Source organism: Phascolarctos cinereus, unplaced genomic scaffold (assembly GCF_003287225.1).
Source record: "Phascolarctos cinereus isolate Bilbo 61053 unplaced genomic scaffold, phaCin_HiC Scaffold_726;HRSCAF=1367, whole genome shotgun sequence".
In the NCBI taxonomy this organism is placed as follows: Eukaryota; Metazoa; Chordata; class Mammalia; order Diprotodontia; family Phascolarctidae; genus Phascolarctos; species Phascolarctos cinereus.
Genome location: NW_027556098.1, coordinates 362,402,376 through 362,414,730, shown reverse-complemented (window position 1 = coordinate 362,414,730; position 12,355 = coordinate 362,402,376). Strand labels below are relative to the sequence as shown.

Sequence of the window (12,355 nt, the reverse complement as noted above, 5' to 3'; positions counted from 1 at the left end):
TCTGATCAATAAAAGAACATGCCCTGAACCAAAGCCTCTGATATTTTCACATGGAAAGAAACTCAGTGTTTCACAGGAAAAACTGGATATCTGAATGTCTACCCAATGTTGCATAATCCTAAAACCTTATTTCAAACAGATTTGGGATTTAGTTTCTGCTTAATGAATAGTCTTTCATATGTCCTATTCTGACATGAAGATTCCACCCACCTTGTCTTTGTTTGAAAGCTACAACAGGCTAATACTTAAAGGGCTTTTCAAATCCTGAAAAGTATTTCTTAGCTCAGATTGCTAATTATAAAGAATCACTTATATTCTCAAATTGGGACTCTGTTTCACAAGCTCTATTCTTCTAATGGAGCATCAAGAAAAAGGAATAAAACATTTAGTGTCCAATAGCTTCCTTGTCCCCCATCAGAAATGTTCAAGAAGCAACTTACAGAAATCTCTGCTAATTCTCTACAGGTGCAGGAAAGCAGAATTAATTCTAGTTGTAGAAGTGTCCCTGCAGGAATCACTTAATGGTGGTATAGTTTTAAGTAAAAGGCTGGATAAATTTGATTAAAATTTTTTCTATGGAGCCCAGCAAAGTATAAAGATTAATATTAAAGGAATGAGAGAAGATTTTAAAGCCTTGAAAATCTGATGACAACAAACAACATCGATTAATTTACTTGTAATTTACTGACTTTAGTCTTCTAATTGAGACTCTATGACTGAAAGATTGTGGTCAGCCTCCTTAGCTTTCCAGGCTTATTTTATATTATTCTGATCCACATGCTTTCTTTCATGCTAGTCAAATTGGATGATGACCATCACTATTGTCCTATGCTTTCCTATTCCTGTATTTTTTCCTTATGTTGTTCACTATACCTGGAATACCATCTCTCCCATTCTGATTGGTGACTTTCTACTCCTCTTTTAAAGAATAACCCACACACCAGCTCCTGACAGAAACTTTTCTCAACACTCACTTCTACCCCATGCAGATAATGATCTTCTTCCCTGGACCTGTCAATGGGCATTTTGTAAAGCATCTTTCTGGTGCATTTATTATATATCATTGCGTAGTTTTCTGTTTATGTGTCTTATTTCCCTACTAAACTAACTATTAACCTCAGGAAAGAAAAAACCAGGTTTTATCTCAACTTGGTATATTCCTTACATCAAAGCAGAACATATTCAATCAGCATTTAATAAATGTTGAACTTGGGGGCAGCTAAGTGGCGCAGTGGATAGAGCACCAGCCCTGAAGTCAGGAGGACCTGAGATCAAATCTGGCCTCAGACCAAACACTTGACACTTACTAGCTGGGTGACCCTGGGCAAGTCACTTAACCCCAACTGCCTAAACAAACAAACAAACAAACAAACAAAAAAACAAAAAAACCCAACACACACCCCAACCCAATAAATGTTGAACTTATTTAGTTTAATTACCATATACATAAAAAAGAAAACCCCTTAGCTCACAAATAATGCTACCTGCTCCCATCTAAGTACTTGGGTAGTCAGTGATCATAAGCATTTATGTAGTGCCTACGATATGCCAGCCACTGCGCTAAGCTAAACATTACTTTCATTTGATCCTCATAGCAGCCCTAGGAGGGTGCTGTTATTATCCCCATTTTCCAGTTGAGGAAGCTGAGGCGTACAGAGGTTGACTGACTTATCGATAGTCACATAAGTAGGAACTGTCTGACGCCAGATCTGAATTTGGGCATTACTGACTCCAGTAACACTGTACCACCTAGCTTCCTCATTAACTTTAAAGGACTCTCAGAGCTCTTGGGTACCCCTCTTACTGATCTGCCTAGCAGACCTCTGCCTGCTCAATCAGAAAAGAGTAGCATTTAATCCAGATGACCTTTCTGTCTGTTCTATTTCCTTTTGATAAGAATGTATAGTTTTAGAACCTTTGGATTTAGATCCCTTGGAGATCATCCAGGACAAACTTTTTGCTAGAGGAAACTTTTCCCAAGCCCGATTTAATCCCAGTGCTTTTCCCTCTGTTCATTATCTACTATTTATCCCACACATAGCTGGCTTTGGATAAATTTGCATGTTGTCTCTTCCATTAGATTGTAAGCTCCTTGGGAGCAGGGGCTCTTTTGCTGGGCATACAGCAGGCACTCAATAAATGTTTATTGATGGATTTTCTAGATGAGAAGGAAAAGAGATTCGTGCTCCAGGACACATGACAAATACATGATAGTCAGCCCCTTGAACTCAGGTCCTATGACTTATAGAGCACACTGAGTGTTTCATAGTTCTACTCTCCTTATCTGCTGCTGCCACCATTTCCTTTCTACTTCCCCCTTTCTTCTAAAAATCAAATCTGTCACCACCTTATAGAAACTAATTCTTGCACAGTTGCACAGCAGCTCTCCTTGACAAATCCAAAAGATTTTCTGTCCAATCTAATGGCCAATCTGTCATGTTCCCCCCCTTAATTGCTCTGTGGCACAGGATGACACCTTGAGAACCAGCTCTCTACTAGAACTAGCCCCTCTTTATTTTATATCCTTATCCTCTCTCAGCTCCCCCAAAGTATCCCTTTGTGTTGCCTTCTTCCACAGCCCTTGAGTTCTCACAGTCTGACTTCTTGGCCCTTTGTCCTGTCTTGCCAGGTTCTCCCTGCTGTATGGGCTCCATTCTCCAAATTTCATCTACTTTACTTTATATCTACAACTATCACTCTGTCCTCTCATTCCACTGCAATTTTTGACATGCAAGTATTTATATGTTGGGTATTTCCATTTTGATATTCTAGTTCAAGGTGTTAAAAATCTCCATCACTTCTCCCATAAAGCCTTTCTGACGATCCTATGTAAATGACACCATTCTCCCTGCCATTCATGCTCACAAGTTAGCATCAACTTTGTTTCTTCTTTATCTTCTTTTGGTCTATTTATTTATTTATTTATTTAGTCTGTTGGTTGTTCTTTACAATGTCTCTCAAATCCCTATTTCCTTCTGTATTACTACTGCTTCTGCTTTAGGTATGGCCTTTATTATTCTATTCTTCCACTACTGGAACAGACTCTTACTGAATCTCCTTGCTTCCAGTCTCTGTCCTCTTCTAATCCTTCACAAAGCCACCAGATAAATGATCTGAAAACATCATTTCTTTCCCTGCTCAAAACCCCTGACTGCCTCTTTGTTGCTGCTACAGAATAAAACCTGAACTCCTTTGCTGGGCCTGATATGCTGGGCTCTAAATAATCTGGGGCCTGCCTCTACTTTACTTTCCACTCCACTCTGCTTCCAAACTGCTATCAACAACTATCCAAGTATGTGTGGATCACTTATTATACGTCCAGGACAGTGCACTGTAAAAACCTAGAAAAGATGGTGCCTGCCCTCAAGGAGTACACAATGTAAAGGGGGGGACCAGAATCACATACAAAGCAATAGCAAATTATTCAAGCCAGTATATAACTCTGTACTTATTTGTGAAGTGTAATTTATAAGAACAACATTCAGAAGACACTAAGATAAATGAGAACTAGAATTGAAGGGAAATTCCCTTCATGATCCCCCAACACCATATGATTCTTTCTGACTTTAAGTCCCAAATCTGGTTGACTCCTGCCATCTGCCTCCTTTACTTTTTTTTGTTTTGGTGAGGCCACTGGGGTTAAGTGGCGTGCCCACGGTCACACAAGTAGTGAGTGTCATTTTTCTGAGTCCGGATTTGAACTCAGGTCCTCCTGACTCCAGGGCCAGTGCTCTATCCATTGTGCCACCTAACTGCCTCCCTCTTTTACTTTTCACTGGCTGCTAAAGGGAGCTGGAGGAAATCACTCAACTGTGCTGAGTGGGCTCACCACAGATTTATGCAGTCTAATCTCACTTAGGCCCTCACTACAGGAGGGGATACATTTTTCCTATTCAGTTCTCTCTATTCTAGACCTTCTATCCTTGAGGATTCAACCATTGCAGAAACCCTCAGGTAAGGCCCTGGCCTCCCACTTCACAGAGAAAATGAAGAGCTTGCCCTTCTTCCCTCCTCAGCTCACATCATCTCCTCCTTTACTCTTGCCTCAGACCAATAGGGAGGTCTTCTCTTTGCCAAGTACAACACCTTGACACATGGCCTTGATCTTATTCTTTCTAGATTTCACCAGTAAACTGTTTCTACTATCTTTTCTACTTTCTATCTACTGGCTCCTTCCATGTTGCTAATGAACACGTACACGTTTTCTCCCATCCTTAAAAAACCCTGTTCTCATCTCATATCCCCCATTAGCCATCATCCAATAACTCTTCCCTTCAAGGCTAAAAACTCCTACATTTGGTGTCTCTACTTCTCACTCTCTTCTAAACCCTCCACAGCTTGGCTTCTGACTTTATCATTCAACTGAGACTGTCCTCTCAAAGTTGCCCATAATCTTTTCACTGTCCAACTTAATGGCCTTTTCTCAGTCCTTATACTTCTTGATCTCTATGTATCTAACCTAGTTGATCATCTCCTGCCTCCTCTCTTACAGTGTCTGGTCCATAGTGAGAATTTACTAAGGGATCCATCTATCTAGATTTTATTGATGGTCTCTCCTGGATCTTTTCCTGTCAGCCCAACTGCTCCTTCCCACGTCTTCCTGGCTGGTTTTTCATCCACATCAGTCTCACTAACAGTGGGAGTCCTTCAAGGCTTTCTATGTTCTCTTTTCTTTGTGTTTACTTGGTGATCTTGTTAATTCCTATGGATTCAGTTATCATGTCTGACGATTCCCAGAGATGGTTATTCCGCTCTAGTGCTTCTCCTGAACTACAGTCAACCCTGTCCATTTGCTCCTTCGACATTTACAACTAGGTTTCTTGTAGGCAACCCAAACTCAAAAGCTCCCAAAACAGAACTCCCCTGTCCCACCCTGCCAAAAAAAACCCCTGCCCCCTCCTCCAAACATCCTTATTACTGCTGAAGGCACCACTAATCCTCCCTAGTCATGCAGCTGAAATCCTCATAGTCATCCTTGACTCCTTCAATTCAATGTCAGATCTTGTCTCTTGTGCCTTTACAACATTACACATATGCGTCCCCCTCTTTCTATTCATGCTACCGTAACCTGTTTGGACCCTCACCACTTCTCACCTGCACTATTCCAATAGCCTTTTCACTTGCCGCTGCTTGACTTGTCAGACTCTATAATCTGGTGCATCTCAGACCTTACTCCTCTCTAAATGCAATCTAACATGTGACATTGGCCTGCTCTTCAAACACAGCACTCTATCTTCTGTTTTCATGCTTTCCACTGGCTGTGCCTGTACCTGGGACTTGTGTGCCCTTACACTTCCATATCTTGGTTCCACCAGCCTCCTTTCAGATTCAATTCAAAGCCTACCTTCTGTAGAACTTTCTAATCCCCTCGGCTGCTAGGGCTTACTGTTATCTCTTCTGTCTTGTCTGTTCCTAGCTATTTACACATGGTTTCCCAAATTAGAATGTGAGCTCTTTGAGGGCAGGTTCTGTTCTTGACCATTCTTTGTATCCCTAGCACTTAGCCCAATGACAGTTGCATATTAAGAGCTTAATAAATGCTTGTTGACTGATCAGACTTTTCTCTGTGGCCTGAATGGTCTTGGCTTCTCAAGAGGCCAATTCAAATTGGCCTTACCCAATTCAAATATAACCTACTAATCCAGTTAAAATTAAGTGCCACCTTCTCCCTGAAAGCTTCCCCTGGCCACAGGAGCCCGTAATGACTCACCTCTTGTACATGTCTGCAAACTCTTTTGGCATCCTTGTTTCCTGTGCTACCACTCAGCAATCTCTGAATCCCAGGTTGCCATACATTGTTATTTAAATTTCACATGTGTTGTATAACCTGTATTGAGTTGCTTGCCTTTTCAATGAGGGTGGGTAGGGAGGGAGGGAGAAAATTTGGAACCCAAAATTTCAAAAACACATGTTCAAAAAAATTTTATTCATTTAATTTTTTTTTAAATTATTTTTTGGCTTTTAGGCAATTGGGGTTAAGTGACTTGCCCGGGGTCACACAGCTAGTAAGTGTCAAGTGTTTGGTCTAAGGCCAGATTTGAACTCAGGTCCTCCTGACTTCAGGGCTGGTACTCTATCCACTGCGCCACCTAGCTGCCCCTAAAAAAAATTTTATAAAAAGTTTTCACATGCAACTGGGAAATAAGAAATATAGGAAATGGGGTACAGAAATCTATCCTGCCCTACAGGAAAATAGAAGGAGAAGGGGATAAGAGAAGGGAAGGAGAGAGAGAAGGGAGAGCAGATCAGTGGAAGGGGTATTCAGAATGCATGTTGTCTTGGGGTGGAGGGAGGGGCGAGAAGGAGTGAAAATTTGGAACTCAAAATCTTGTGGAAGTGAATGTTGAAAACTAAAAATAACTAAATTTAAAAAAAAAAGAAATCTGCAACAAACAACAACAACAACAATTTCACATGCATGTCTTACCTCTTCAGACTAGAATACAAGCCCTGGATAGGATAAAACAAGTCCTTCCTTTTTTTTGTGCCTACACATGCAACTAAGGTCTACTTTGTAGAGGCTGGGCAATGCAAATCAAAGTAGGACGGTTGAATGCTGGGCTTGGAATCAGAAAGATGTGAGTATCTTTATCTCTCTCAATGCTAGAACCTTCCCTCTGTTGATTTCTCTACTTTCTCCTGTCTCCCTCTCGTTTGTTCATAGTCGTGTTTTGCTCACGACTGGACAAAGCAAGGACTGTCTTCTACCTTTCTTGTATCCTCCTGGCACATGGCAGGCAGTTAAAATGATGGGGCTGGACTCAATGGCCTCGAAGGTCTCTTCCAGCTCTAAATCTATGATTCTAAAATCCATGAATGTCCAATCAACATGCACAAGCACGAAAGAACATTCTACAAAGTAGCCTTTTCCCTTTTCCACAATGCCCAGGAGTCTAACGACTGACTCTGCTACATAACAAGTATCACCACAGGACTTCATTTAAGGGCTTAGGCACAAACAACCTAGCACTCAGGAGCCTCCAATGCGCCCTGCCTTTTGCACCTCCCATCTACACAGCTCTATAGGTGAGTCAAAGTGTACTACAACCACATCTTGCCCTCACTTCCCTCTGGGCATTCTTGCAGTCATCCTTTAAGCCTGAACGTATGTTCTTCTTACCTTTGGCTACTGAAGTAGTTTTCTTTCTTAACAGTCCAGCTGAGATGCCACTACCTCCAAGGAGTCTTCCCTGATCCACTCCCAAGGTCTACCACCCTACTTCCCCCAGGCTTCGAGGTTTCTCTCCCTTTTCAAATTCTTCTAGATGAATGGATTTCTCCCAGTTCTGATAATACTCAATTCAAATGACATCTTAAAAACGCCTCTATTATGTGCCAGGCTCTGTGCTAAGCACCAGGAACAAACAAAAACAGTCCCTGTCCAGGAGGAGGTTAAAGTCTAGGGGTAAGGGGCGCACACTGAAGAAGAGGAGATACGTGTACACAAGTACTTCTCTACAAAGTAATTTAGAGAGAACGAACAAAACCCTAAATCCATAGGAACAAAATCCTAAGTTCATGCAAGCCTAGTACCAAACAGAAGGCCGAGGGGAGGACTTTAAGCATTATACTTACTTGTATACCTTTTGTACCAGCCAGCAGAATGTTAAGCACTTTAAGGGCAGGGATTGTATTAGGTTTTGGTTTTGCATTTCTAGAACTTACCCCAGGGCCTTGCCTGCTATAGATACTAAGGAAATATTTCACTTGAGAACAATCTAACTAAAATGTTAAATATCTCTCCCAGGTGAAAAGAAACCCAGAGTTAGTGTTAGGCGTTCTCAATAAACCAAGTGGCAAAAATTCAGTTTATACTTTACACACCCCCTAATTCTCACTTTTACCTGGGTCCTTGAACATATGAATCCAACAGTGTCTGCCATCCAATCAGCAACTTCTGTAATGTTATTTACTATCATCCCAAGTTCCCCAGAGCTTGAAGTGGAATTTAACATAATGTTCAGCTTTTGTGACCCCTTGATGTTATTCTACGTATAATCAAGTAAAGGGAATAAAAACTAAAGATACTCACCAAGAGTAACACACACTTGCAGTTTGCAGCTGCTGGGTTAGGTAAGTCGTACAGAGAATAAAGGCTGTGTGATCCTGACCCTCAGACTCCAGATTACATATGATGTCTAGCACTTCCTTGCAGTCCAATTTTGCAATCTATCAAAAATGAGATGGCTGAGTCAAAAAGAAAATGGTGACTTTCCTGAACAAGTTTGGCACAAAGCGAAGCTTCTTTATAACATTTATAACACGTCCCAAATCTTTAGCTGGTTAGCAGGGCAAAATCCAACATGAGCTAATCCTTTGAGGCTTTCGGGCATGAACATGTTAGACAAGAAGGAAAAGGCTTCACGGGGCAGGCAGGGCATAGTAGAGACACTACAAACAAGTTCCCCTCCACCACCTTCTCCCTTTTCCCAATGAAATAAAAGACCATAAAAAAAAAGAATTTTTTTTTTTAAGGTTGTTTGTCTGGTTTTGGATTTTGAAACCAGATTTGTGATTTCACTGGTACAGTGAACTCTTGGTGAGGAAAATCTCTCCAGCAGTGCAGAATGACACCTGTTTTGTAACTGATAGCCTTAGCAAGTTGCCTGGAGTACTGAGAGGTTAAAGGACTTGCCTGGGCCACAGTCAGTATGAGATCAGAGGCAGAACTTGAATCCAGGGGTTTCTGACTTCAAGGATGGCCTTCTACATATTATACATCACAGCTGCCTCTCCAGGTAAATGGATTTTTAATATAGCTCTTGGATACTTGGAACAAATCATACTACGTTTGAAGAAGGTTCTTCTCATCTGAAGTTCCTTCTTTGTACTTTATTCAAAAGGTTACTGTGGTTACAAGCATATGAACAAAACACCTGGCCCATTGTTATTGCTGCTGGCAGCTGAGCTAACCTGGGACCTTTTAGAAGCTGTTGCTTGGAGTACAAACAACAGTAAGGCAATACCTCATTTACTTGGCATCACTGGGGAATGCAGTGTTCTGGGTAAGTCAAGTTTCCAGGTTATTAAATCTTAATCTCTTTAAATACTAAACCTTTTAAATTTTTAACTGTTTGTAATGAAAATCTTTCTGAAATATATTACACCTTTCTCTAGTAAAGAAAATGTTGAATGTAATTTAACTTCTCTAAATGACTGCTGTCACCCCTTACTATTGACATTTTTGCTAAAATATAGCCTCATTAGTATGTCTAAAGTACTAAGTCTGCAATATAAAACCAGCGATATTTATCCTTCCATTTCAAATATAAAGTACCCTGAAGACTTACTTAAATTCACTTTACTTACTGATTCTTCCTCATGATTGAGGGGGTGTACTGCGTAGCAAGAAGACGACCTGACTACTTTGTAGTCAGATGATTTACATGGTGCAGCATATATGTGTGATATAATGGACAGAGCTCAGAGAGTTAGAAAAATCTGGGTTCTAGGCCAAGCTCTGACAAATACTGACTCTGTGGCCAATGACAGTAATGAAGCTTTTTATCCCTATCCTCCATCCCGACTCTCCAAGACTATCTGACAAGAGCAATCACCAATCTGCAGAGGCAAAGGGATTTTCTTCCCTGGGGAGTTCCCTACACAAATGAAATCACAGGCAATATGGCACAGTGGAAAATAGCACTGGTTCCAGAGTCAGAGGACCCAGGTTCATACCCCACCTCTGTTTTTGCCTACCTGTGTGACCTTGGGCAATTTATCAAACCTTTCTGGGCCGCAAAGTCCTCATCTGTAAAATGAGGAGTTAGCCTCTTCTCACTGTGAATCTGCGATCTATCATGTGGGTCCAAATCCCAGCTCTGTGACCTTGGGCAATCACTGAACTTGCTGGACTGTATAGGAGCTGGCCTTACTTACCTCACAAAGCTGCTATGATAAGGCATTTTCATCAAATGCCTGCAGGGCACAGAGTAAGCCCCTTAATAAATACTTGACTGACTGATGAGATAGTTGATTTGGTAGTACTTTGCAAACTCTAAAGGGCTATGTCAATGGGATGGCTGTCATGGTCCTAGAGATGAGCCATTTCCTCAGGCTCTGGGCTTGCCATTGCACTCACTTCTCCCCCACTGGTGGGACAGTCTAGTCATTATCCTGCTATCTGGCCCTCACTGGGGCCCCTAGGTTTTCCACACTGCCCACTCCACAAGACTACCAGGTCTGCTTATCTTATCCTTTGTCTTTTTCCATTCCCCACTCCTTTTTAGTTGTTTTTTTTTTAAGGCTGCTCAAAGGTCATTAATTTCTCTTAAGTACAATGTAAAGTCACTGTTGCTGTTGGAAAGCATCTGGGTAGATGGCTTGAAGAGTTAAAAAAAAAAGTGTGATTTCTTCTCTTTTTAATTTCTGGTGTTTTTTTTCCTTAAAAAAACCCCACAATACAACAACTATTACCCTTAAGTAACTTGCTGCCTCATCTAAGGGTCCAGGTTGGAAGGCAAAGGGTAGGGTAGGGTAGGAGCTCTGACTCTAAGTGCCCATCCAACTTGAGGAGGCTCAGCCCTGATTCTGTTGTTCTCATGGCTAGGTCCCAGGGGATCATGCCATGAGTCACCTGGCAAGTTCCTGAGTACTCTGGGGATTCCAACACAATTGGCATGAAGGGATGACTTAAATTCCCTTTAATGGCCAGGTTCTGACTCTGGATGCTTGGGATGTTGGGGGATCTCTAGACACTCCCACAGGAGTTGCTCCTGGAAGTGGGTCCCAGATGCCTTTTCTAGTAGACGTGGGCTCTTGCTACAAGTAAATAGCTACCACATGCTTGTTCTTGCTTCTCATGATCATGCCACCCTTAGTGGCAATTTCTATGCAGCCCCTGTCAGGTAATAAACTGCGATTAATGATGTGAGGGAAACTTTATTGCACTGTTTGAACCTAGCCCTGCAGGGCCGAGAGACCAGATTTGTTGCTTAGAGACCAGATTTGCTTAATGCTTAACTCGGGACATCCAGGTCATGCTGACCTCCAAAACCTTCCAAGGGATCCAAAGATTGATGCAAGAAATCTCCAATTTCCTGATACATACATTTTAATTGATCTGTGTGTCTTATCTGTAAACTGCCTCCATGCCAGCCAGTCGGATGACTGTTTCCTTGGCTCCTCTGTTGGAATTCTATATAATGTGTAATTCATAGAGGTTCGGCAGTGGGTCACCCCCTTTTCAGCTCTCCCCTCTGTGGGATGACAAATTTCTTTCTAAAACTTTTTTCAGTTCTGGGTTTGTTCTCAACCAACAATAATTGATCACAAGTGACTTGGCTGAGGAGAACTAAGCCATTTTAAAAACTATAGTCCTATCCCTGCTCTCTGGTTGAAACAAGAAAGGAAAGTTGTCTGGTCAAAAAACAGATCCTTAATTTGAAAGGTACTTACTTTTCAAAAGTTAAATCAAAATGGTCCTAGATTTAAGTGAGAAAGTACATGGAGCACTGGGATAACTTTCTGATGGGCTCTGAAATCTTAACAGAAGATTTTTGGTTGTAAGAAATACAAGCACAAGATGATAAAGGGTGGTGGGCAGTGTTACAATATCTTACGTTGTGAATGGTGTCTTTTACTTCTCAAAGTACAAATATAAATATTAAATCACTTCATCTTTGCAATAAACTTGCAAGGCAGGATTGTGCAGCGGACCAGCCCTGGAAACAGGAAGACCTGGGTTCGAGTCCCACCCGATACATTTTGGCTGTGTGATCTTGGGCAAGTCCTTTAACCTCTCAGGGTCCCAGGCAACTCTCTACAACTAAGACGCAGAGAAGCTGCTAACTGTATTGGTAAGAGAGAGTTTCCTTACCTGGGAGCTCCCTACATCAATAAAATCATGAATCTGGGGCAAAGAATTTAAGACAAAAACTTGTAGATGGGCACCTTCCAGTTTAAAAACAGTGCCTGATGAAAACACAAACAAAAGCTACAACAGTCAAACTGAGTGGCGCCTCAAAGGGAAAGAGCCATTCTCAAGATCTGCTGGCCCCATCCGTAAAATTACCTCCACATCACAGACGAGAGAACTCGAACACTGGGGTGGCTATTTAACTTGCCCAAAGTCACAGTGCTAGTCAGTGGGAGACCCAGGTCTTCTGACTTCTAACCAGTGCTCACTCTATGTGACCTTTAAAATATGTTGCTATAGTCAGCAATATTTTCACTTAAGCAGAAAACCAAATTTAATTAACCAAGTGAAGAAGTTTAAATTCACAAAGCTAACCATGCAGCAGGAGAGCAAAAATCTTTTTAATCAAGGGCAACACATAAAAGGAAGGAGGCAGTATTGAGTTTTGAAACCCAAAGACACAATGAAGGCTCAATTTAGCTGCCAGAGACAGAATAT

At 41.5% G+C, this 12,355-nt stretch overlaps 1 protein-coding gene across 1 annotated transcript in view; it reads right to left on the bottom strand.

The window, feature by feature from the left end:
• Positions 1–12,355, bottom strand: part of RLF (RLF zinc finger) — a 110,593-nt gene that overhangs the window by 21,089 nt on the left and 77,149 nt on the right. Inside the window, 1 exon segment of the mRNA XM_020983563.2 lies at positions 8,033–8,169. Coding sequence (XP_020839222.2) covers positions 8,033–8,169 — 137 coding nt within the window.